The 25,958-nt window shown below is 43.8% G+C and overlaps 2 protein-coding genes across 2 annotated transcripts in view; both read right to left on the bottom strand.

Annotated features, from left to right (window-relative positions):
* Positions 1-23,479, bottom strand: part of LOC118090813 (uncharacterized) — a 34,576-nt gene extending 11,097 nt beyond the window's left edge. Inside the window, exons 1-10 of the mRNA XM_035127048.2 lie at positions 23,358-23,479; positions 22,343-22,393; positions 20,892-21,177; positions 18,376-18,530; positions 16,711-16,797; positions 16,391-16,576; positions 4,396-4,590; positions 3,064-3,349; positions 2,136-2,287; positions 74-133 (exon numbers count right to left, since the gene is read on the bottom strand). Coding sequence (XP_034982939.2) covers positions 74-133; positions 2,136-2,287; positions 3,064-3,349; positions 4,396-4,590; positions 16,391-16,576; positions 16,711-16,797; positions 18,376-18,530; positions 20,892-21,177; positions 22,343-22,393; positions 23,358-23,418 — 1,519 coding nt within the window. The 5' untranslated portion in view covers positions 23,419-23,479. The remainder of the gene's footprint in view (positions 1-73; positions 134-2,135; positions 2,288-3,063; positions 3,350-4,395; positions 4,591-16,390; positions 16,577-16,710; positions 16,798-18,375; positions 18,531-20,891; positions 21,178-22,342; positions 22,394-23,357) is intronic.
* Positions 15,738-16,679, bottom strand: LOC118090818 (C-reactive protein-like). The gene has a single exon (XM_035127053.2). The coding sequence runs from the start codon at positions 16,593-16,595 to the stop codon at positions 15,969-15,971; it is 627 nt and encodes a 208-aa protein (XP_034982944.2). The 5' UTR covers positions 16,596-16,679; the 3' UTR covers positions 15,738-15,968.
* Positions 23,480-25,958: the final 2,479 nt, after the last annotated feature.

Raw genomic sequence — 25,958 nt, 5'->3', positions numbered from 1 at the left:
GGCATCTACATTTACAAGAATACACCACCAGCAATATTCCTTCCCGACTAGCAGTATGCAATGGTCTACTTACCAGAAGTGCTAACTTGTTCTCCTGGTGTGAGTGGCTTGTTCTTCTCTGGCTCATGGTCAGCTGGCAAATAAATTTATAACAAAAAGAAACAAAAGGCTTAGCTGAGCCTCTATCTGCTGATGTAATTCGTTCAGCACAGTCTAGAGAGTTTTATTTAAAAAAAAAAATCTTGGGATCCCATTGATAAAATTATCAGAGCAGCATGCAGAGAAAAAGAATGATATGTCAATCACAACAATTAAAAACATGCAAAGATAAAATCCTAAAAATTCAGCAGACCGTATAAAAGTCATAATCAAAAGTCCGGGGAAGTAAACTTCCAGGGAGGAAACATGGTGGACTAGATATCTCTGGTCAACCCTCTACCGGCAGAGGTTATTATGTCGTGATTAATGATAGCCAAGCTATAAATCTTGGTTATTGAATTATCTCTGGGAAAACAGAAATAACAGGGATTAACTTCCAATGTTCTCAAAGGGTTGCTTTCCACACTGCAGTTCCTTCTATGCTGCGTTCCATCTCCTATCTGACATGGAAAGTGACACAAATAGTCAGCCAAAACATTTTGCTATGTCTGTTTTGAATTAGCATCTCTTCTTGAAGCTCTTTGACATGGGAACAGGGAAGTAAAATGTGGGGTTGGAATGCCCACAGTCCCTACTGAAAGTTGGTTGCCAAGGAAACTGGGGTTAAAATGAGATCGTTGAGACCTAATGTTTTGGGGCACCCCAAGAAAGTCGATTCCAAAGTAGAGTCATGTACATATCTTTACATCCCATGACTTGTCTACCTTTCTTGATGCATGTAGAAGGATGTTTTGAAGTTTTATGACTTTTTGTGTGCTGTGTTTGAAACTGCTATATATTGTTCTGATGTGCCTCATGTCAGTCTTATCCAGGGGTGTCTTACCCATAGAGGCTAGTGGCATGGGGTGCCAGGGCACCAAGTTCTGGAGGGTGCCAGGGAAGAGGTGGAGGCTGGACGCGGCACCCTGGCATGAGCTAGCCGCCCTCGCCCGCCTCCACCATGCCGCACCGAAGCATCCCCATGCCCGGAGCCTCTGTCTGCCATGGCCACAGTGGTACAAAAAGGCCAGCTGAGCCAGGAGGCACCGTGTCCAGCCTCTGACTCTTCCCTGCAGACGAGCCGCCCTCCAGTCACTGCCCGCCTCCTCCAGCTCCTCTGGCAGTGCCGTTCTCCCTTAAAAAAAGGTAGACAACTCTAGGAAACAGGAGGGCGGGCACCGGAGGGAGCTTTGCACCGTGGCACAGGATATGCTTAAGATGGCCCTAGTCTTTTCTAACTAGCAGTTCTGCTGAACAACTGGTTAGCAAGGTTGTCCTATTGCAATAGCATTAATAAACCCAGTTTCTATTGAATCTGTTGTTATTCTCTTGACTCCATGTTTCTATTTAAAAGGGTGTTCCCTCACCTGGGAAATGAACAAATGATCTAGAAGTAAGTTCTTCCCACGTGGGTGTTTTCCCAACCCTGCAGAGCAGATTTGAAGAAGGTGTGGGTCACAGGGGAGGGGAAAGGGTAAAGTTTTAGAAAATATTGTGCTAGCTTTGGAATGGATTATAATGATGTAACTGTCATGGCTTCCTCCATAGAATTGTGGGGGGAATTAGTATAATGAAAGATTTCCTCATATAACACTACAGTTCCCAGGGTTCTCTGGCATGGCAGAATCATAGCATTGGGAAGAACCTCTGCTCCAATACCTTCTCAATGAAGAAAATCTGCTACTACAGCATCCTGAATGATCATTAATGAATACGGTAAGTCAACATTATAGACATTGTGTTTCTCCTGCATATTAGGTTGGGTACACACCATCCATTTAAAGCACATAACTTCCTGTAAAAAATCTTGGGAACTGTAATTTACCTCTCACAGTGCTATAGTTCCCAGCACCCTTTTATAAAGTACAGATCCCAGGAATGTTTTTTTTGGGGGGGGGGAAGCATGCAGTTAAATGTGCTTTAAATACATGGGATGTGTTCAGCCTCAGTCTCTTTGCACATAAACAGATACCAATATCATAATCTTTCCTACTTACCACTGGAATCTATCTTCTGACCAAATACCTGGACTTCACAAAGCGTGAGGTATTCACTCCTTGGTAGGGTAATTGTAACGAACTGCCCTTTTGATGCTTCGCAGTAAAAACTGCGTGTTTCCCCAGCATCCAAAGAACTTACTGTAGCACATCTGAAAAAGAAAAGAAAAGATCAAGAAACAGTATTAAACAATAACTGAAGAACTTTATCAGCAAGGTGAAATCACATGAAAATTTCAGGACAGAGAGCAAATATTTGCTATGTTTGGGGAACTCAAAAAGCTAGGAATCTGCCTGAAACTTATACACTACATTGTTCTCCCTGAGCCATAATTCTGTAAAGCAGGGGTGCCACAGGATGCTGCAAAAACAGAAGTGGAAATGGCCAATGTTCACAAATTCACTCCGTGTGTGGAACAGAAATTGATCCAGTGAATACGATCAGCATTTGCTGGCATGGTTTCTTTCAGTCCACAGACAATATATAATGGATTACATTGCATCCCCCAATTTGCATTGCATTTTCTTTACATTCAAATGAACGGGGTGGCATTATAGGACAATGTAACTTATGTAATTTACAATACGTATGGAATTACATAAATTACATAAATTATGTAATTTTCCCACAGCGGACAGCAAAATGAAATAATGTATCTTTTGGCAGACAGTGAACTGCAGTGGAACAGAAACAGTCCTGGATGTGATGAAACAGGAAGAACAGAAAATTGTACTTCATCACATCTCAATGTGTAAGACAAGGATAAGGAACCTGTGGCCCTCCAAATTATTGTTGAATTCCCAACTCGCAACAACCCCAACCAACATGGACAATGGCTAAGGATGATGGGAGTGGTACCCCAGTAACACCTGGAGGGGCGCAGCTTCCCCTTCCCTCGCTAGAAAGCATCTGATCCATATACAGTACCTAGGGTTTGTGGTGCCTCCTCTCTCTGTGGAGTTCCCAACTCGGATTTCAGCCCCATTAAGACGTTCAGCACAACAGTCTTGCCGATTGGTGATGCTGACACGGAGTACTTGATACTGCGCCTGCAAGTCAACTGTCCACCATGGATTCCTTTCATAATCTGTGTGGGTGCAGGATCCCTCTGTAAATACACCTACCAACGACCCGTCAATAGCATTCATAGCTCCTCCTAGCGAGTTGTAGGTGCTGGATTGTAAAGCTTCTCCGGTGAGGGCCACATTGGAGACTGAAAGAGAGAGGGGGGAAGTTTCCATTTTATTGTCAGAGGTATGGATTAGCTCCCATTCCTTAGTATGAAACCTTTCAGTGCAAAATAAAACCAGAAGTGTAATGATGCTGCTAAACAGATGTCATATTCAACTTGAGGATACTGCAACAAAGAGCACTAAAGCTGCATACTCCAACCAAATTAAAAGGTTAGTTGTGGCTAAGATGGCATTCTTGTACTCACTTACCTGGGGTAAATCTCACTAAAACAACGGGGTTTACTTTAGTGGCACTAAAATCCCCATCAAAAACAAAGGAACAAGTTAGTTACGACTAATTCAAGTTCCATTGTCAATTAAACTAACCCCTGAGCAGACATAGTTAGAATTGCCCCGAGGGTCCTATCTAATTCAATGTAGTTTACTCTGAGGTAAATAAGTTAGGAGTGCTTCCATTAGTTCCCATAATTATGAATTGTAGCTGAAGAGTTACGTGGGTGGCACTGTGGGTTAAACCACAGAGCCTAGGGCTTGCCGATCAGAAGGTCGGCGGTTCGAATCCGCACGACGGGGTGAGCTCCCGTTGCTCAGTCCCTGCTCCTGCCAACCTAGCAGTTCGAAAGCACGTCAAAGTGCAAGTAGATAAATAGGTACCGCTCCAGCGGGAAGGTAAACGGCATTTCCGTGCGCTGCTCTGGTTTGCCAGAGGTGGTTTAGTCATGCTGCCACATGACCTGGAAGCTGTACGCAGGCTCCCTCAGCCAGTAAAGCGAGATGAGCGCGGCAACCCCAGAGTCATCTGTGACTGGACCTAACGGTCAGGGGTCCCTTTAAAGGTAAAGGGACATTTCTCCGTCTCTCACCCAGGCGCCTACCATTTACCACCCCCATGAGAATACAATCACTGGACATTAATAAAGGCCCCAGCCATCAGACTCAAAAGAAAGAACAAAAAGAAGAGAAACAAAGAAGAAAAACAGAAAAGTAAGTAAGAAAGGAACAATTAAAAAAAGACCAGTGAAGAAAAATAGAGGGAAGGAAAGACACCCAGTTCTTGGTAACACACCCTCCTGTGCAGGTCGTGAAGGCAGGATGGTCAAAAGCAGCAGCGAAAGGAAGTATTTCACGGTCCTTCTTGGAAGCATTGTGTCCTCTTTTTTTGCTGGATCTGTAAAAAGAGGCTGGCAAGGCTCAGGAGAGACCACTTCCCAAGAGAAGCGCTCTTGATTTGAGTGCCCCAAACAGAATTGGAGCGAGGTTACTCAACTCTGGTGGATGCTGCTCTCCTCCAATCAGAGAACTGTTCAAAATCAAGACCATTCAAAGGTACATTTCAAAGGTTCATTTTGTGGCTTGGAGAAATATTTGACCTGTTGCAGTTACAACAAAATAGGGTTGACAAAGGCCAGAGTCTGAGTTAATGAGGCAAAAGATCAGAAACTATACATCAAATATGGTCTGAAATGAAAATAAATAGGAGTCCAGTTCTTTCTTCCAGAAAAAGTTACAGCAACCATTTTACTCGCATCCCATTGATGTGCAGTCATGCACACGTTCATCACTGCTGACCTGGAAGTGGCCCGAAAATGGGAAGGAATGGGGTCAGAGCAAGACAGGCTTATGTGTGCAAGGGTCAGGAACAGAAGCCTTGGGCAAAATGGTCCAGCCTGCAAACAAGATTAATGAAACTACATGCAGCATCCAATAGAAAAAAATAACAAAGGAGCTTCACAGTTTCACCTTGGTCCTAGAACCCCCCCCCCTCCCATGATGTTTCTCAGTGTCCCTCTCCTGCAGCAGCTTCTTATAAGGCTTCCAAAGACAAGGGGTGGTATAGCAGGGAAAATCCCTCTCATGATATTAGCATAACATCAAAGTAGAAACAAAATGAAGCAAGAATGCTTCTAAGGTTAGGAGAGTAATATAATTCAGTACACATTTGCAGGAGGAATCTGCCTGATTCATACTTTCCAAACCAATGTGCTAACTGAAACAAAGCCAAAATAAAAATAAAAAATCCTTCCAGTAGCACCTTAGAGACCAACTAAGTTTGTCATAGGTATGAGCTTTCGTGTGCATGCACACTTCTTCAGATACCCCGTGTCCTTCACAAGCAATCTCAGGCTCCTTTGTCTAGCCTCCCATTGCTCCACCCTCTTCATTCCTCTTTGTGTTCTGAGACCAGGGGAAAGGGGAGCTGGTCGGAGCAGGAGTGAGAGACTCCCTGGATTCTTCAGCAGCCAACCTGATCTCTGCCTCTTGGCCTGATCCTCTCCAGCCTCTTCTTCGGCCTCTGAATCAGGACTGCTCTGTTTCTCAGCCTGTTCCTGCTCACTAAACCCTGATACCTCTTCAGTTTCCTACAACTCCTCCTCCCAGTCTGCTCTCTCTTCTCCCTCTGACCACTCATCATTGTCCCACCACCACATCCCTGGCTCTCAGTCTTCTTCCTTTGGGGGATCCCTTGGGGGTTCCCCAGCTGGTGCCTCTCACCACTCCTCTGTATCCAGCCAGCCCATGACACTGTTTGGGTCTCCCAGATACCCTCCCAGAGCTGCACGGGAAAAAGAAATATCTTGTTATTGCTGTTAGTCTGACGCTGGATGGAGGAGGAAGTTAGCTATATGCATGCTTAAGTGCAGTCCTCCATATCCACAGGATTTCATCCACTGCCCAAGTGTACTGCCTTTACAGTGGAAAACACAGGCTGGCTGGCTTGAGTATGATTACTTGATACTGGTATGATTACTTGATATTGCAGTGTCCACCCCACCCCAATGCAGTTTTTCATGTCAGCCATTACTAGCCTGCATGTCATCACTGGGCTGCTATCATACCTGCCAAGTTGCTGTTGGAGAAATAAGGGACTGGGCAGAAGTAGCAGACCAGAAGTAGCGCTGCCGCCATTTTGGAACTGGGCGGAGCATACTCAGAAGTGACTTTTGATGCTGCTTTGCCCAGTTCCAAAATGGCCACCGCGCCAGAATAAACCAGGAAAAAACAAAAAAATCTGTTTTTTCAGCTAGGAACAGCTGGAAAAATGGGGATTTCCCAGGGAATACGGGAGACTTGGCAGCTATGGCTGTTATGGATTCATATAACCATAAAACAAAAGTGAAAAAATATAAAACGAATCAGCAAATGCAGCCATAAAATCATTGCACACCTTACAGCTAAGAGAAAGTTAAATTACTATAGGCTGTTGCTTTTTCTTTATCAAGGTTGACAAAATTGTGGAGTGTCCCCCCCCCCCAATATGTTTATTTCTCGAGAGTTCTGAAACAGGAAACATTTGTTGTGTCTAGTTGTATACTGTATTTGTATCTTGCTATTCAGCTCAGAAGCTCAAGGTTGTGTATCTCCCCTCTTTTTATCTATGCAACAGCCCTGGGAGGCAGACTAGGCTAAGTAAATATATGTACCTAAGCAGCAGTTCTTGCCAATGGATTGAGTGGGTGGATGCAGGGCCCCAAATCCAGTGTTGGCATCATTGGAACTTCAGAATGGAAGAAGGGAAATCTGAGAGAAACTAAAATGGACAGATGCACCCATTCCTGACCTAAACAGTTTTAAGACCATGTTCCCTGTTTTCCAACCCAAGAGTAAAAGCAGGGTGGGAGGCATGCCTAGCTTTAGGTTCTCCCTGCTCAATTTTATCTTGCCTAGCTAAAGACAGCTGGAACTCTGCCGCCTGGTGGTTTCTGGAAAACTGTCAATATCCGCTCAACTTCTTCTGCAACAAAGTTCAAGGCTAGCAGCTTCAGCTCTTTAAAATCAACATTATTCAACTGCAGCAATATTGATTCAAGGCCTAAAGATTTAATCTAATCTGGCAGCCTTGGGAACAGCCTGATGGACCTGTTTGCAAGTTATGAACAAACACTAGCTGTGCAAAAGATAGAGAGAGTTCACTTTATCAGATGTACAAACTGAGATTTTTGGCTGGCAGCTTTGTTCAACATGGCCATAAAACGGGAGGAATGGCAGTTGAATGGCAGTAGGAGACAAGCAGTTCAATCTGTATGCCTACAGTAACCTTCTCCAACCAAGCTGACTGGGGCTCCTGGGGTTGTAGTTCAACATCTGGATGATACCCAATAAGGAGAATCTGGTCCTCAGCCAAGCTCAGTTGTATAACCAACCCTTGCCTCACCTCTTGGGTAGAATCACCAATTTGCTTATTCTAAATGTGTTTTTGCCAACACAGAATAACATGACTGGTTTTCTCTCATATATATTCTACCCAGAAACAAATCCCATGGGGCCATGCTATGGTTTCATGCATTATTTCTCTGTTATGGTATATTTATACAGAAATTCAGAGGGGTTCTTCCAAACTCCCTCCACCTGGGAAGGTTTTATTGAAGCAACCAGGCATTGTGTATGGGCAAATTGCACACAAAAATATGCACTGTAGGTTAAATTTGAAGGAAAATCAATTTTTTTGAGTACTTTTAAAAAACCACAGAAACTGATGTGAGGGACTAAACTAAAGACTGGAAAAAATGAATTTAAAAAATTCCTTCCAGTAGCACCTTAGAGACCAACTAAGTTTGTTATTGGTATGAGCTTTCTTGTGCATGCACACTTCTTCAGATACACAATAAACACTGTGTATCTGAAGAAGTGTGCATGCACACGAAAGCTCATACCAATGACAAACTTAGTTGGTCTAAGGTGCTACTGGAAGGAATTTTTTTATTTTGTTTTGACTACATCAGACCAACACGGCTACCTACCTGTAACTGGAAAAAATGAGAGAAACTGTGATTGACATATGTGTCCCTTATTAGCAGAGTTGTAGAAGCGTAGCAAAAACTCCTTGCTTAGCACGCTTGTCAGGCATCTATTTGCCTGCATCCAAGTCCAAGCTGCGTAGCAGATAACTGTCCAGTGCGCTCCCGTTGCGCAGTCTCTGCTTCTATCACGAAAGTCAAACCTCGTTTCTAAACGTCTCGGAATTCTTTCTTCTGAAGTTTAGATAACAGTTCAAACTGCAGCTTGTAGCAGCGGAAACTTTCCAGCTTTCAGTGCTCGTGAAATAAATCACTTTCACTCCCTTGTTCATTTAAACAGAGAGATTTATTGACACCAGCCCGGACTGGACAGATCCATCCCGGCTGGAAGCTTCAACACAACAGACAGAACAGAAACAGACGATGTCATATATACAGATACACAATAGCAACAGGTACTACTTCCTGTTTCCTGTTTATACAACACGTCACAAGCCCCTTGTGATACAGGACGACTGCTGAGCTATTTATCCCTCAGCTCACATCCCTCTCTACCTGATAGGCAAGCACAATGTGCTGTTTTTGTCTTCGTGGACTTTTCTGACATAGAAGACTCAAGCGCTGTTTACTCTACAATATTGGCAGCATATGCCTTGTGGGTTTCTTACAACTCATCTGCTAGCACCACTCACATTCTTTCCAATACTAAAGACAGCTTTTTCTTGCTCGCTGTGGGACAAAGATAAGGGCCCCATGGAAACATGCCATTTTGTTGGCAGGTTTAATTTCCTTCCACCTGCTGCTCTTTACCCCCACAGGTATTGAGAGAACGCAGTACCACATGGTGTAGTGGTTTGTGTCAGACTAACCTGAGAGACTGGAGCTCTGGCATGAAATTTACTGGGTGACCTTTGGCCAGGCACTGCCTCTGATCCTGACCCACCTCACAGGGTTGTTGTGGAGCATAATTGAGCAGGGAGAACCATGTATGCCACCTTGAGCTCCTTGAAGAAAAAGGTGAGGTATAAATGCAGTAAATTAATAAATGCATCAGTGTGCTATTATTAACCTTTCATTGTGTTGAATCACTTTGAGGTTGCTAAGCAGGTTGGTTTAGTAACTGCCTGGACATGTGACTACCTGAGAATCACAGGGTTCTATGACAGAAGACAGGTGGGACAGGTGAGTATCTTCAACAGGAAGGGCCACAGCACACAGAAGTTCTTGAGTTTAACCCCCGAGATTGTTTGCTATCTAAATTATTTCTGCTGGGTATACCACCACTTTGTAAAAGTAAGGGTTATGACTATTTAAATAAATAAAATAGGTAAGAAAAATCAAGGAATGTGTTTCCCCATCTTGTAACAGACGACACACTCAGTCACATAGAGTTTCAAGTTCTACTGTTTATTTGGGATTTCAGCCTATAGATGAGTAGCAGGTGAGTTTAGCAGTCATGGAAGGAGTTGACATCCCTCTGGGTTCTTCTGGACAGCCAGCCAGGGTCCCTCCTTGTTAGCACCCACTAACGATAATTTGTGGTGTCTTTCTACAAAGATAGGCGCTCTTGCTTTGACAATTTCTGCTGTCCCATGAAATGTAATCTATGCGGAAAGAAAAATAAGGCAGCTGAGATACCAGGGTAATTTCTGGGTTGCGGGATCTGTACTCTCCTTGGGATGCAACCTACCAGGGTTGTTTATTTTATTCATTACATGTTTACATTACATTACCCATCCACAAACATTCCCTGGACAACATACTGCAAAACAATATTAAACATGCAATATAGGTTATTAAAACTAATAATTAAAATATTTACTGTCTTCTGTCTTATTAGAAAAGTGTTGTTCACTCCACGGCCTTTTAAGGCTATTTCACACATTCATGTGGGGTGACCACAGCCTCAAGTATTTATTTTCTTTTGAAATTATATACTGTATATTCCGCCTCTGTATGAATTACCCAAGTTCACCTACAATGCACAAGAAACAACACACATGACCAACAAAAGCATATGCGTCTTTTTTTCCTATATGGAAAATGCATATGTATGAAACAGCTGTCACAGATCAAAACCATGGGCAAAATTTCTGTATCCATCACCATAAACACAATGTTTGACCTAGACTGAGGAAGTTCACCAATTCGGCTCCTGAGATTTGAAAAGCTAAGCATGAGTGGTTGACTCAGCCCCTCTTTTCATCTTCCCTGAGGGCTCCTCCAGAATGGGGTTTTTGTGTGGGTGTGTTCTGCAACATATCACTCATGCATTAGCAGGGGATTTATAGTGGACCATCCATGCGTCATTTTGCTTTATTGCTGGTTCTGCAATGCTTCCCTGGTGTTGTAGCATCATTGCCATTTGGAGGGACCACTCTTGCCACAGGGAACAAAGGCAAGACAACAATAACCTGGGACGTTTGAAGTATACAAAGCTACAGGATTTCAGCAGGAAGCTGCAGGACATGTGCTGATTGGAAACCAAGCAGGGTATCTCCCCCAAAACATTTCAGGGACAAAGAGTACTGAAAGCAAGTTTTCGTCGGACTGCCCTGTGCCATCACGAGCAGAAATAACCATGAATGTACTGTCTAGGAAGGCTGTCTGAAAAGGTCACAACTACTGCCTGAAGCACCACAGACACCTCCAAAACTGGCTAAACTGCAGGCTGCAGCAAGAATAAGAAACCACAGATTATGCACACTTACCTTTGGGGCTGTGCTTTCCAGGCACAACTCTGTGTCCAAGCACTCTTTTTCCCGCCCTGGAGCATTCCCCACAAAAACCTGCTCTTTAAAGCTGAAGTGCAACAAATGGCAATTGGATTTTCTGCATAGTGCTGTTTGTTCCAATTCAGCAGTTCAGATATAGAGCTTAAAATGCAGCCCTGTGTCTGGGAAGCGCAGAGGAAAGGTAAGTACGGAGAAGCCCAATGTCCACTCTTCAGCACTACTTCTAAGTTTCTAGAAGAGTTATTGTCTGTTTACAGACAGTTTTACAAGCACATGATTACACCCCTAGGAGAAAGGCTAAAAGCAAAGCTGTTGGTGCGATATGCAAAATGCAATCCTCTGTGCAACTGAGAATTTTGGGTTTTGATTTAAACTTTTGCATTTTGAGAATTGCCAAATTTCTAGCCTCCTTGGCTGGAGGTGAATGCAGACATATACAAGTGGCAGCACAGGGTATTTAAGGTGGACACACTGGTAGCATATTAAAAATGTGATTATAACTACCTGTGCTAGCCACCTGGTTGATGTATATGCCACCTTTCCTGGTGGGCAAAAGTCTTTAAGTCCATCAGGATTACTACTGGTTTGAGCTTCAAAGCTGGCAGATTTGGGAAGCCAGGCCTCTACTGAAAAATTGCTAAGTGGAGTGGTGGTGGTGTCCTTTATGTCCTTTATGTATCCTAGGCAGCATCTCAAAGCAATTTCACAGTACAATTGCTGTACAGAACAGCAGGTAGTGAACAGCTACCTCCCTTGCTGAAAGCATTTTCTCTGGAATCCTCTTCCCCCTTTGCTCTTGCTTTAACAACCTAGCAAGCACATGCCTCGAATTTTCAACCAATGGTATGATTATTTATCATTGACCTTTTTCCTGCTTTTAATGTCATATTTACCATAGCCTCTTTCCAAAGAACCAGCAATTAACTTTGCACAAAGCACCCATTTAGCGCAGACATTGGTCGTCATACATTTGGAATTACTCATAATCTTTACAACGATGTTGTTCGGTTGTTGTTTGTTTGTTTGTTTCCCATAAGTGAGTTATATCCTTCTGCTTTTCTATCATGCATTTCCCAAGTGCAATCATATCTGGAAAGGTCTGCATTAAATTCACCAGATTAAACTGAAGTGATAAGGGACATGATTATAAACAATATTCTAAAGACACAATCTTTCTCCCTCAAAAAGTACACACTACTATGGACCCACATTTGATTTTATCTCATCACACCCCACGTAACTACCGTACTTTTCTGTCTATAAGATGCCCCCCCTATTTTGGGGGACTCAATTTTAGGAAAATGAGGGGAGATGGCCCAAAGTTGTTGAGCCTCTCCCTGCACGCAGCTGCAGGCAGGAAACACTCCCTAGTTTCCCGTGTGCAGCGGCATTGGGGGAATTTGCTCCCACCGAGCTGGCTAGCAGTGCGCCACTTCTCCCCCCAAGCCACTATCTGTGTATTGGACGGCCCCAGTTTTTTGACAGGATTTAGAGTCAAAAAACTTCATCCAATACACAGAAAATTACAGTAATAAGAAAATCAAGGGCAAGGTTTTGCAAATGAAGGGGTGGAGGTAGGCTTATAAAGGCAACCCTTTAGGGCTGCCTTCACCAGCTTGGTACATTGATCAGTGGTTCCCAATTAGCTAATTACTGAGGACCCCTCTTTTTCAAAAGCTAAGCCATGGACCCCCTATTTTTGAAAATTTTGATAACTACGGTAGTTACCTCTGCAAAGCAATTTTTTGGGGGGGAAGTGGGGTAGCCCCTAATAAGCAATGGATTTTAGGTACAGTGGTACCTCGCTAGACGAATGCCCTGCTAGATGAATTTTTCACTAGATGAATGGGTTTTGTGATCGGAGGTTGCCTCGCAAGACGAATTCGTTTCGTGAAAAAATTGTCTAGCAAATCGCGGTTTCCCATAGGAATGCATTGAAATTCAATTAATGCGTTCCTATGGGCAAAAAAATAAAAATTCAATGCATTCCTGTGGGATTCGCAAGACGCATTTTTTGCAAAACGTATTGACTCACAGAACGAATTAAATTTGTCTTGCGAGGCACCACTGTATACAAAAAAGCAGACTAGGGCTGAGCGATAACTGGTTTTCAACATCGTGGTATATCATCAGCTAAGCATCGTGATGGGACCCAGGTGGCGCTGTGGTTAAACCACTGAGCCTAGGGCTTGCTGATCAGAAGGTCGGCGTTTCGAATCCCTGTGACGGGGTGAGCTCCCGTTGCTTGGTCCCAGCTCCTGCCAACCTAGCAGTTCGAAAGCACGTCAAAATGCAAGTAGATAAATAGGAACCGCTACAGCGGGAAGGTAAACGGCGTTTCCATGTGCTGCTCTGGTTCTCCAGAAGCAGCTTTGTCATGCTGGCCACATGACCTGGAAGCTATACGCCGGCTCCCTCGGCCAATAATGCGAGATGAGCGCGCGACCCCAGAGTCGGTCACGACTGGACCTAATGGTCAGGGGTCCCTTTACCTTTACCTAAGCATCGTGATATAGCGCAATGTCTGAAATTAGAGATCAGGCGCAGGGATGAGGGAAGGAGCAGTCACGGAGATCGGGTGGGTGGGTGGGTGCGGGGAGAGAAACAGAGTCACCTCCACTGCATGGCTTGAGTGGGTGACAAGCTGCTGTCAAGATGCACATCCACTGTGGCTGCTGCTGCTTCCTGCTGACTGAGGAAAGCTGCTCTGCCTCAGTGCCAAGGGGAAAGTAGTGCCACAGTGCCTTGTAGTGAGGGCGATCAGCTGCCCTGGCCCCTGTTCTCTGTCCGCGTGAGGTGAGCGCTGCCGCATTATCAGCTGCCCTGGGTCTCCCTCAGTGTGATTGAGGGAAGGCAGCTCAGACCAGCAGCGTTATTGGCTGAGGTCATCGTGTGCTATGGCAGTGCCTTGAGATCGGCTCTCTGTTCTCCCTCATGCGAGTAGCAATATATTGCTGTGTCTTGCCGGGTCAAAATCATTATCGTGGTGTGATTTCAAAAGCGCGTTTGTCCAATAAAGTGAAAAATCACATAGCGCTAAAACAGACCATAAAATTTGTGATATTACCATGCAAAAATGACAAAAAAAATAGTTGGGGGGAGGAGGCAAGGGCCCCCTAATTGGGAGCCACTATTCTAGATGTTTTGGACTACAATTCCCAGTGCATTTCCCCTTATTTTCCTTATTGCAAATATTCTGATGTGCCAGGGCAGAGGAGCAGGGGTTTTTTTTTGTTCGAGGGTTCCAAGTCAGTGTTACACAACCTGAAAACAGAAAAGGACCTTTGTGTAGCCATGTGCCAAGGATGTGGCTTTTGCATGTTTCCTTGAGCACAACTTGTAACAGTGAAGAAGAAGCTGTAGTTTACAAATAAAGGAATGAATGAAGCTTTCTGAGAACAGAACTTGGAAGACCTCATGGTAGGAAAACAATGGTGGAGATCTTGATAAATCAAAAGCCATTATCTTTTTGGAACTACATTAATAGCAGCCATGAAGGGGCTAGGTCTAGGAAGCTCCTTCTCATCCACAAAGCAGTAGGACTGGGGGCCAGGACTGTTTATAGAACAGTGTGTAGGATGGAGATGTTGTACTTTCCTCCCTTCCAAGCTAGTTTTCTCTACTTGATGGGGCAAATATACACAGACTGTAAAAACAAACAGACAGGGAAGTAACTAGAAGAGGAACGTTATGGGGGCAGGAAGGGCTAAGTATTCCCTTTCTCCTGCCATTTCTCTGCTCCAAATTGCACGGCTTGTTCCACCGCTTTGCAAGTAGCAACTGAGCTATCCAGCCCCATATTTCTAAAGAGCAGTCAGGGGACAGTCTTCTATATAAAGGTTGTTTTTCTATATAGGTGACTGTGTATATAAATTAATCAGACAAAGTGGGTGTGTGGTTACTTGATACACATTTGAAAACCTTCCCCTTGATTAGGATGTCCCTGTCTTTTCCTCCCTGCACATGCCCCAGGTGAATGAAGAAGGATGTGGTGATTGCAATCTTTGTATATGGCCAAGTGCAGATTGAATCCCCATTGCCAGAACCACCTGCATCTCTTTTCAAATGGACACACTGTGAGGTAATGCAGAATCAATCTGCAACAAGCTTTTATTTTCAGGATGGAACCACTTTCTGAATAAGTGCTTTTCAGGAGCAAAAAAAAGGGGGGGGCGCACTAGACCTAGACTGAGTGTGGGCTACGTAGAAAAAACAAATATGAAGTCTCCATTGATTCTAGAATAAAATGTGTGTACGTAGTCTTGGTCAGATTCCTGAATCCCCGCTCAAAACATTTTCAATTGAACTGGATGAGCAATAACCCATCTCCCGTGTGTTCCCAGATGGAATTTATTGGAGTGCAAAGATACTATTTATCCTATTTCTAATTTCATCAGCATTCTTCATAATTTTGTCCTGAATAACATGATGTTTGTTCATATAATTATTCCACAGAGCTTAGTTTTTGAATTTTATTTAACTTTAGCCTGCAGTGGGCTTAGAGACTATAGTCAATGCTCTTTGTCACTCTTTCGTCTCCCTTTGTTGCACCCCTAAGTACTTCAGTTTAGATTGCAGGAACACTAGGAACAGCTTTGCTTCTCATTTGTACGTTTTTGGTTTTTGTGACTCAAACTATCCAGTACACTGAGGCCAGCAACAGTGCACATACTTTAATAATGGTCACAATAATTAAAAATGGCAAAGCTCGCTGCACCTCAAAGCATCTCCTGGAGCAACCTTATTAAAGCCACAAGGGTTTTTTTTAGACGTTTTAAGAATCCACAGCTTTCTTTTGCAAATGCACAATAAGTTTCTAGCCCCTAGTACAGTTATAGAGATGTCTTTCTTATATACACGACAGCTTGCCATGAGTAAATACAGTAAACAGAAAATTAAAATCTCATTTTCAAATTTGTTTATTCATAGGGCTGTTTTATTTAAAATTTATGATTTACTTCAACAATTTTCAGTATGAAAGGATTTTCATACGGCAGTCAACAATCCTACAATGTGAACAATTACAGGCAGTGTGAATAATGGCACCAGCTGAGCTTCCACATCTCAGGTGGTGCTTTCCCTCCTTCCCTTTTCGTTTATTCTTTTGCAAAGGAGGAAGACAAAAGATCTCCTGCATATCTTAATAATGCCCATATCCTCCTTGGGTGTTAGTAGTCCTTAGGTAATACCAGCACATTCCCTGTAATCTTGTACGATAACATTTTCCAGTCGAAGATATTTCCTCTAGGAAACTGGCGGAGCTGGAACACATCTTGAATGTCTTGAGATTTCAGTACGTAATCCCACATGTAGAGATCTGTTATTTCCCCCACAAAACGCCGTTCCTGCTGTTCGGATGCATTTTGTGCACTCTGATCCCATCCAAGCATTGCAGTGCCCCCCGACTGAACAATATGCCCTACATTGTGCACTTTTCGGATGCTCCTTTTCCCATTCACCCAAAAGGCGGTGAGGCCATACTCAGCTTCCCAGGTGACACACATATGACTTCCCAAAGTGCTGAGATCGGGGAGGGCAAACATCACACTCTGACCCCCCATGTGTAATCCAAAGCAGCCCTTTGCCTCACGCAAGATCCTCAGTTCGTCCTTTTGAGAGCGGTAGGAGAAGAGAATGACTTTGCGGTCACTCACAGCCTCTACTGAGACCCTCATGCAGAGCGTGAATTCCATGACATTCAGAGGCTGCATCGGAGATATGACAACATAACTCTCCTTCGATTCATTAAGGAAACTCAGAACTCTGCCCTGAAGACCTGGAAGGGGAAACATCATTAGCACTTCTACAGGAAATCACTGTTCAGCAAAGCAGTGGGGAACCTGTGGCACTCCATATGCTTCTGAACTACAACTCCCATCATCCTTGGTCATTGGTCAGGCTGGCTGGAGCCGATGGGAGTCATAGTCCAACACACAACTGAGCACTTACCTAAATCAGTTTCACTGTCTCTCACAGGGCTCCGTCCACCATCATGAACTGCAAAAGAAATGACATGTCTGAGCTTCTGACACTGGTGAGAAAAATATTCACATTACTCACAAGTGTTATGTAACCAAACTTTCACCTTTGGTGGAAATGAAATAAGGCAAATGGTTATTACAGTCCTTCATGAAATATCGGGCTACTAAGATTCATTGGACCTCCTCATGTCAAATATTATGTAAAAGACCATATAAGAGCATCCAATCAAAACCAAGTGTTATATATATTATAACTCTAGCTAGAACACTATATGCAAAAGCCTGGATAATTAATCAGAAACATAATAACAGAGACTTAGTAAGAAAGATATCAAAACAGCTAAATGCTGTAAAATTAACAGCTGAGAGAGAGAGGTTCAGAGAAGTTATTAGTGTCATTAGTGGGCGGAACCTGGCAACACAATACGTAAAGGGCAAGTTGCAAATTTTAAGGCAGGGAATTGATTACATAGCTCTATGAAGTTCTGAAACATATTATATCAGGGAAAATTTAAGAGCAGCTTTCAGCAAAATGAAGATTATGTCTGACAGGAGCTGAAAGTATATAATCTTTTTAGTAACTATCTATCTATGATAGTAAACTTCTGAAATATTCTTGATGTTTAAATTTTGTGTGGGTTGTATGAATTTAATAAATTATTTGCTTTTTTAAAAAAAACAACAACCCAAATGTATGTAACAAAACTGTGGGTTGTCGGACATCAGGAACGGGAAGGGAGAGGTGAAGTTCCAGCAGAAGAGTAGATTTGGAGGTAGGAGAAGCTTCTACTCCCCATCGACAGACATACAGTGGTACCTCGGGTTAAAGCTGCTTCAGGTTACAGACACTTCAGGTTACGGACTCCGCTAACCCAGAAATAGTACCTCGGGTTAAGAATTTTGCTTCAGGATGAGAACAGAAATTGTGTGGCGGCGGCAGCAGGAGGCCCCATTAGCTAAAGGGGTGCTACAGGTTAAGAACAGTTTCAGGTTAAGAATGGACCTCCAGAACGAATTAAGTTCTTAACCAGAGGTACCACTGTATAGTTCTCCAGTAGCAGCCAGTGGGGCTGTGTTGCTCTCCTGGGGTTGCGCCCAACAAAGTCCTAGCCAGAGTAGACCCTTTGAAATTAAGAAACCTAAGTAAGTTCTGTCTATTGATTTCAATGGTGAATAGGACTAACATAGAATAGAATATCACCCGGCCGTCTTACCAAAAGGGGAGGCAAGGCAGCAGGAACTTTGTGTGCTGCGGGTGCAAAATACATGCATTAGCTAGAGCATTGGATTGGTTCCAGTGCTCCTCTCACACCGTGCCAAACTCCCACTGCCTTGCCCACCCCCCAGAGGTTGTAGTGATGCACAATGTTGGGAAGACGGGAGAGCAATGCAGCCCCACCTGTGCAGCCCCATTGGCAGCTACTGACATGATCTATTCATTGGTCAGCTCTGGTAAAGGGAGGAAGGCCTTCTCTCACCTGAGTTGTGATAATAGGGGTTTTCAAACAATCAGTGATTTGGTTCGCCCACATCGCATGAGCAACATGTTCCTTTGCTGTGCACATTAAATCCACAACAGAGGTCATCTACTCACCCACATGGAGCCATGGGTGTGCGAGAACTTGCACTTCACAGAGTGAGAGGAACTCATATCTCCCCGGGATTGTAATGGTCACATACTGGCCCAGCATCCCTGCACAGGTGAAGGACATTGTTTCCCCACGCCCCATGCTGTTGATTGTAGCGCACCTGCAAAGCAACTAGAGCATTACTCAATGGCATGACCACAGAACACAGCGGAGATATGGCATGCGGAAGTATGGGAACCCCACCAATATTTAGGCCGAAAGGACCAATGATATCAGCAAGAGACACAGAACATTTTGCTCAATCATTTCTTTGCAGTTAAACTTCCTAAGAGGAGCCTTGCTGGATCAGACCAAAGGGCTATTTACTCACAATGGCCAACCAGTTGCCTATGGAAAGCCACAACATAAGCAGGGCATGAGTGTAGCAGCACTCCCCTGACCATGCTCCCCAGCATACTGTCTCTGATGCTGGTTGCAATATACAGCCATCATTGCTAGTAGCAATTGATGACCTTATCCTCCATGAATTTATTGATTCCCCTTTCAAAGTCATCCGCGATAGTGGTCATCACTACATATTGTGATCGAGATGCCATAGCTCAACTATGCAGAAATGTAGACAATTCTGCAGCGCGTTCTGCAGCAGGGGTAGCCAATGTGGTACTTCCCAGCTGTCATTGGACTGTAACTTCTATAGTCTTGATTGCCGATGGTGCTTGCCAGGGCTGATGGAAGCTGGAGTCCATAGTATCTGGAGGGGACCATGCTGGATGCCCTTGCTCTAGAATACTTACTCTGTTAATACAACAGGCCTATCTTACTCTGTATGTCATTCATACACATATTAGAAGGAAACCATATTCAACATAGCCACATTGTGCAGGGAGAGACTAGCAGCAATGAGGAAGCTGCTGCTTGGGGATGTTTGGATTGATAGAATCAGAGTTGGAAGGGACCTCAAGAGCCAACCCTCTGCAATGCAGGAATATCAACTAAAGTATCCCTGACAGATGGCCATCCAACCTCTGCTTAAAAACCTCCAAGAAAGGTTGCAATGACAGCATCCTTCAGAATATCTTTTGGAAACTACCAGTTTCATGGATTACAGTCAACAGGATCAGTCCTCATGATGAGTGAGGCTGAACAATTTATTTTATTACTGATCTTATGTCTATCCTGCTTTCCAGCCACAGCGGGCTCTCAAAGTGGCTTACCATTAAAATCTGTACTAAGGTGTGATATAATTAGGGATATTGTGTATGTATGGGACACAATTTGTCTTCTTTGGGTCCTGGCAGTTGACAACATAGTCCAAGGTTCCAGGCTCGTCCCTCCACAGGGAGAGGACAGGCGATACAGATGGACTATGAGACTGGCTGATGCAATAGATGTTAAAACCCAGAAGCAGCCTCTCCACTTATTTAACTGAGAGGTTTAGGATGTTCATGTTTTAGTAGTACTTTTTTTTCAGATTGAGTCCTGCCAACATCACCAGTGGGTAATCAATAGTCTTATACTGCAGATTCCAAACCCCCCAAGTCCTCTGGAAACCAACACGACTAACTGACTTCCAAATACCGGTATGTATATATTTTTCAGTTACTGTATGTATAATTAACAAACCTGCTAGCTAAAACTACAGCAGATTTATTCTCGGAACATTGCAAACAGCTTGGAATTCTTGTTTTTTTTCCATAAAGTGATTGCACATCAGGTGGTATATAAATTGTGTTAAATCCGTAAAAACAAACAAATAAATAGTAAGCTACGCACAACAAAAATGTTTTTAGGATTGGGCCTAAGGTTCCAATCCTAAAATAAGTTTCTTGGACAGTGCCATCTTAAGCATATCCGGCGCCGTGGTGCAAAGATCCCTCCAGTCCCTGTCCCCCCCGGTTTCCCAGAGTTATCAACCTTTTTTAAGGGGGGGGACCCCAAAGTTGACCTTTTTAAGGAAAGGCTGCTCCCGCCCTTGCACTGCTACCCCGTGCTGCTTGCCTGCGGCTGGGCATCGGCTCCCATGGCGGGATTATGGTGTGGGGCTGATGTGTGCTCACTCAGCCACAGTCTCACTGTCCTTGCTTGGGGAGGAAGTGGGGGGAGGAGAGAGTGATGGTAGAGTCACGTTTATTATGTGCAGAGCTTGGGATGCAAGCGCACACCATGCAGCTGAGTGGGTGGTGTGTTGCGGAGCCAGCAGAGAGAGCTCCGGACTGCGGAAAAGCATCTGGAGCCTTCCCACCTCCGACGGGCGCTGGAGGCACGCAGGCACCAAGCCCCCGTTCTGCCTCACTTACCTCCCCGCTCTTCCCTCCCCGGACTCTCCGCCCGGCACCCTACACTGCTTGGCGCCCTGGCTCGCTGCGCCACTACTCCCAATGGTAAAGACATCCCTGTTCTTGGAAGTAGGTTTCACTGAACCCTACAGGACTTACTTCCCAGTAAACAAGTTTAAGATCATATTGCATGTCATCTTTATTGGTTTTCCATCACCATTCATTTGTTAACAGAAGGGAAATACCTGGGATTCATTGTGCCTCCCTTCTGTGGCGAATCTCCAATGAGAATCTCAGCTCCTTTTATCCTTGACTCACAACAGTCTCCTCTGTTTGTGATCACCACAGCAGATACCTGAAATGCTGAATTCAAATCTACCATCCACCAGGGCTCAAAATCCTTCTTTGTCAGGGTGCAGTCTCCATTAGCATAGCTATTGGCCAGTGAACCATCTATGGCCTTCTTTGACTTCCCCTTTTCTTCATACGTGCTCGACTGGGATGACATTTTTCCTACTGCAATGTTAGGATCTGGAGGGGATGTGGAGAAAAAAAAGCACATCTATTTACTGCCAAAACAAAAGCAGAAACACGGATAGCACATGGATATCGAACTGATGTCAGATCAGATAATGGTCCACTTAAAATAACATTCAGTCTTTGACAGTGGCTAACTGGATGCTCTGTGGAAGTTCAGAAAAAAGGGTGAGATGGCAATATCCACACTCTCACTTGTCCCCAGACTGTGGTACTTAGAATCATAGAATTATAGAGCTGGAAGGGACCCCGGAGTCATCTAGTCCAGCCCCCTGCAATGCAGGATTCTTTCACCTAACATGGGGCTTGAACCCATGAGCTCATGAGTCTTACGCAATTCCAACTTAAAGGATTTATTATCTCTGAATACAGAAGATACAAATCGAGCTGTCAATGCTAATAACCACTTACTTATCTTTGATGCAAGTTGTCGAATCTATCGGTTTATACTAGTGTGCTAGTGGCGTTTCACAGGTTACTCATATACAAATGTGTGAAGAGATATTTTGCTGCCTCTCTCACGCACTTGAATCTGATTTTGGTTTTGATGAATGACTCTGAAGGTCTATTCACACAACCATCTGTGTGCACAGTGAACTCAGGAGTACATCAGACATAGAATCACAGAATTGTCGAGTTTACACAGTAGGAGCCTGCAGTCCAAAAGAGGCTTATTGCGCACACAACCACACACAGGGATTTGGTTTCAGCAGACATCAGGAAGTACTGTTTTCCTAGCATTTCCCAAAATCAGGCATCTGCACTTGTCTGCAGCCGCCACCCATGCAAATAGTCATGAAAGACTCCTGGTTTTATCATTTGAGATATATATAAATCATATATTTTGTAGCCAGCAAAAGACACCTCTTAATTCAGCCTCTGGGGAGCAGACAAGATCAGATAGTTCTGTCCCCCACCCTTCTGCCCTGTAGTAATCTTTGAGCCTCTTGTGCTTTTAAGTGATGCTTTAATGGCATTTTGTTCAATGAATGTATATCCCACACCAGGACCTTGTGGTGAAGGGCAGGCAACAAATTCCAACAAACAACAGCAACAGCAAAAATATTATTATTAATTATTATTATCATTACTACATATGCCATCTCAGGCAAGTGGGATAAGGAAGGATTTAGGTTTAAATAAGAGACTAAGGATTTACCTCCAACTGGGATTATTGAAGCATCTGCAATGGCAACATTGCCAGCACTGCCTGGAAAAAAGAACAGCAATTACCAATTCAGGTAGGTAGCCGTGTTGGTCTGACACAGTCGAAATAAATAAATAAAATAAAATAAAAATTGTCCAGTAGCACCTTAGAGACCAACTAAGTTCTGGGTATAAGCTTTCGTGTGCATGCACACTTCTTCAGATTCCATGTGCATGCACACAAAAGCTTATACTGTACCTAGAACTAACTTAGTTGGTCTCTAAGGTGCTAGTGGACAATTGTTTAAAATTTTTTTAGCAATTACCAAGACATGAAGCATACTCACATATGTTTACAGTGGTACCTCTGGTTAAAAACTTAATTCGTTCCAGAGGTCCATTCTTAACCTGAAACTGTTCTTAACCTGAGGTACCACTTTAGCTTATGGGGCCTCCCGCTGCCGCCGCCATGTGATTTCTGTTCTCATCCTGAAACAAAGTTCTTAACCCGAGGTACTATTTCTGGGTTAGCGGAGTCTGTAACCTGAAGCGTCTGTAACCTGAAGTGTCTGTAACCCGAGGTAGCACTGTATAGCTGTTCATGTTTAAATAATCAACATTTTTATATCCTTACATTGCCACTTGAGCCCTGGCTGTGATTTTTGTCTTTGATCACATATATTTGATCGTTTGTATTTCATGCATTACAGTCAACAGGATCCTCATGATGAGTGAGGCTGAACAATTTATTTTATTACTGATCATATATCTATCCTGCTTTCTAGCCACAGTGGGCTCTCAAAGTGGCTTACAATTAAAATCTGTACTAAGGTATGGTATAATATGGGATATTGTGTACATATGGGACACAATTTGTCTTCTTTGGGTCCTGGCAGTCCTTCCCTCTCCGTTTTTTAACCCCAAGTGTACAAACACAAGTAACCTTGCTGGATCCAGTAAAGTCCACATGTCCCAAACAGTTTAGGGTCAATCTGTCTAGCAAAGTACTTAATCAAAACTGTACTTACGTTTGTGTGTTATTAGCCAATGCAAAGCAGCAATAACCAGAAATGCAGAGTTGCGTAACATGTTTGTTATTTTATCCGCTTTTTGGAACACTCTACAGACTTCTCAGCATCTTTGCTGCAGCATCCGAGACCGTCTCCATTCCTTTCAGATAAACCACTTTGCTCCTTGTGCTCAGGCTGTTCCTCAAAACTTGGAAATCCAATGTACCCACACAAGCCAGGCTGTCTTATAGCCGTGAAAGCTTTGAGCAGTAGGGCAGTTCTTGGGCACTGCTTTTTATCTGGCAAGATAAAGATATAATGGGTCCGTGGTGTGACTGACATAACAGGACCAGCCAGAACATAGAAATAGCAGTCAAATTCCAAAAGAGGAAACATTATTCATACCTTTCATACACAACAGGTCTTATGCAGTTGGAATATGATGGGGAGTGGGGTGGGAGAAAGTTGTGGTGTACACATAAAACTGAAAACTAGATATCTAGCCATGTCTACTCAGAAGTAGTTCAGGGAAGTTTTTAGTGTGTGATGTTGTATTGTGTTTTTACTCATTTTTGTTGGGAGCCACCTAGAGTGGCTGGGGCAACCCAGTCAGGTGGGCAGCATACAAATGTGTTGTTGCTGCTGTTGTTGTTGTTGGACGTACTGAATTCAATTACATTTGTTGTCATGATAAAATAGCATTCTACCAGACAATATCATAAAATATAAGTTGACAATTTACTTAACGTAACACTGTTTTTACCAAAAGACTTCAAAATAGCTGCAGTTTTTACTCCCATACAGAAATCATGAAAAGGTTATCTAGGATCTGGCTAATTCTGCCTGTTAGTTTGTTCCAGTTAAATGTTTCAGGCTGTGTACATACAATATCTTTAAAGCACATTTGAAGCACATTTTTCCCCTTTCAAGAATTCTGGACTCTGTAGTTTGTTAAGGGCTGCTGGGAATTGTAACTCTGTGAGGATTAAACTACAGAGCCCAGAATTCTCTGAGGGAAAGAATGTAATTTGAATGTTCTTTAAAGGTATAGTGCAGGCATTCCCAAACTTCGGCCCTCCAGATGTTTTGGACTACAATTCCCATCTTCCCCGACCACTGGTCCTGTTAGCTAGGGATCATGGGAGTTGTAGGCCAAAACATCTGGAGGGCCGCAGTTTGGGGGTGCCTGGTATAGTGCGTACTTAAGATTCAAGGCCATCCGTACAGGTAGACTAGGCAGTTGCCTAGGACAGCACAGCTAAATGGAGCCAACTGTCTCTGGGCACCTCAGAGTACTCCATGACACTGTTGGGGTTTTTAGAGGGCATTTCCAATTTGCATGGGTACGCCCTTGTCCCATTCTGCCTAAGGTGGCAAAATGTATTTCCAGTTTGTAGCCCAGTCTATCAATGTACAGTAGTCTGCATTGGGAAAATTTGAATTATCTATGAAGGCATAGCCTGGAGCGGCAGAAGCTGGAGGTGCAGGAGGAGACCCTACAGCAGGCATCCCCAAACTTCGGCCCTCCAGATGTTTTGGCCTACAATTCCCATCATCCTTGACCACTGGTCCTGTTAGCTAGGGATCATGGGAGTTGTAGGCCAAAACATCTGGAGGGCCGCAGTTTGGGGATGCCTGCCCTACAGCAAAAAGCTGTAGAAACCACCACCCTTCAGCTCTGGAAGCTTGCAATTTCCCCTACTGAAAGTTCCTAATTCATTATTTTATAATGTCAAAACTCATTGCACCAGAGAAAAGAGATCAAGGGCAGAAACAAACTCATTGGACTACATTTTTCAAACATGGGACATTTTTTTCAAAAGCATAAGGGATTAAAAAATTCAGCCAATTTGTGCTTAATAAATTTAAAAGGCTGGAGAATATGGCTGCTTCTATGGGCTTGTTCAGGTCAAACACCAGTTGATGCCTGGCCTGGTTTTATGGGCTCACCCCACAGCACTGCAAAAAAGAAGGAATTTGGGTGTGCAAAATTCTCCCCCCATAATATCTGTCTCCCTAGATCAGGCATCCCCAAACTGCATCCCTCCAGATGTTTGGGACTACAACTCCCATGATCCCTAGCTAACAGAACCAGTGGTCAAGGATGATGGGAATTGTAGTCCAAAGCATCTGGAGGGCCGAAGTTTGGGGATGCCTGCCCTAGATACTCTTGCCTAAAGGCTGACAGAAGCCTCCAGCCAGCTCCACTAATGAGACAAGGAAGAGACAGGTGTGCGGCTTAGCTCATTGGCAAAGGACAGCCTTTGAAACAGAATCAGGTGCAGACACCTGTTGTATAGGGACATCTTGGTCATTTCTGCACTCTGCTTGTGGCATGTGGTTATCAAGATCAGCAGTAAATTGTATCGTGTAAGTGTGGCTTAACAAAGAATGTTTCATTAGTGAGGTAAGGGAAGAGATGGCAGATGGGCTTTCAACCTGATTGGTTGGTCTCCATAAATATTGAGAGGAGAGCTCTCCCCACTCCACTCCACCCCACCCCCCCGGCTTCAGCTCCTTTATTTCATATTGCTGCCCCAATGCATTCTGAAGTACCAATGTGGGGCTCAGATGTTCCCTTTGCAAAAAAAAATAAAAAGATGTTCCCTTTGCTCTGTG

Source organism: Zootoca vivipara, chromosome 10 (genome assembly GCF_963506605.1).
Source record: "Zootoca vivipara chromosome 10, rZooViv1.1, whole genome shotgun sequence".
NCBI classification, from domain to species: Eukaryota; Metazoa; Chordata; class Lepidosauria; order Squamata; family Lacertidae; genus Zootoca; species Zootoca vivipara.
This window is presented reverse-complemented; position numbering and strand designations above follow the sequence as displayed.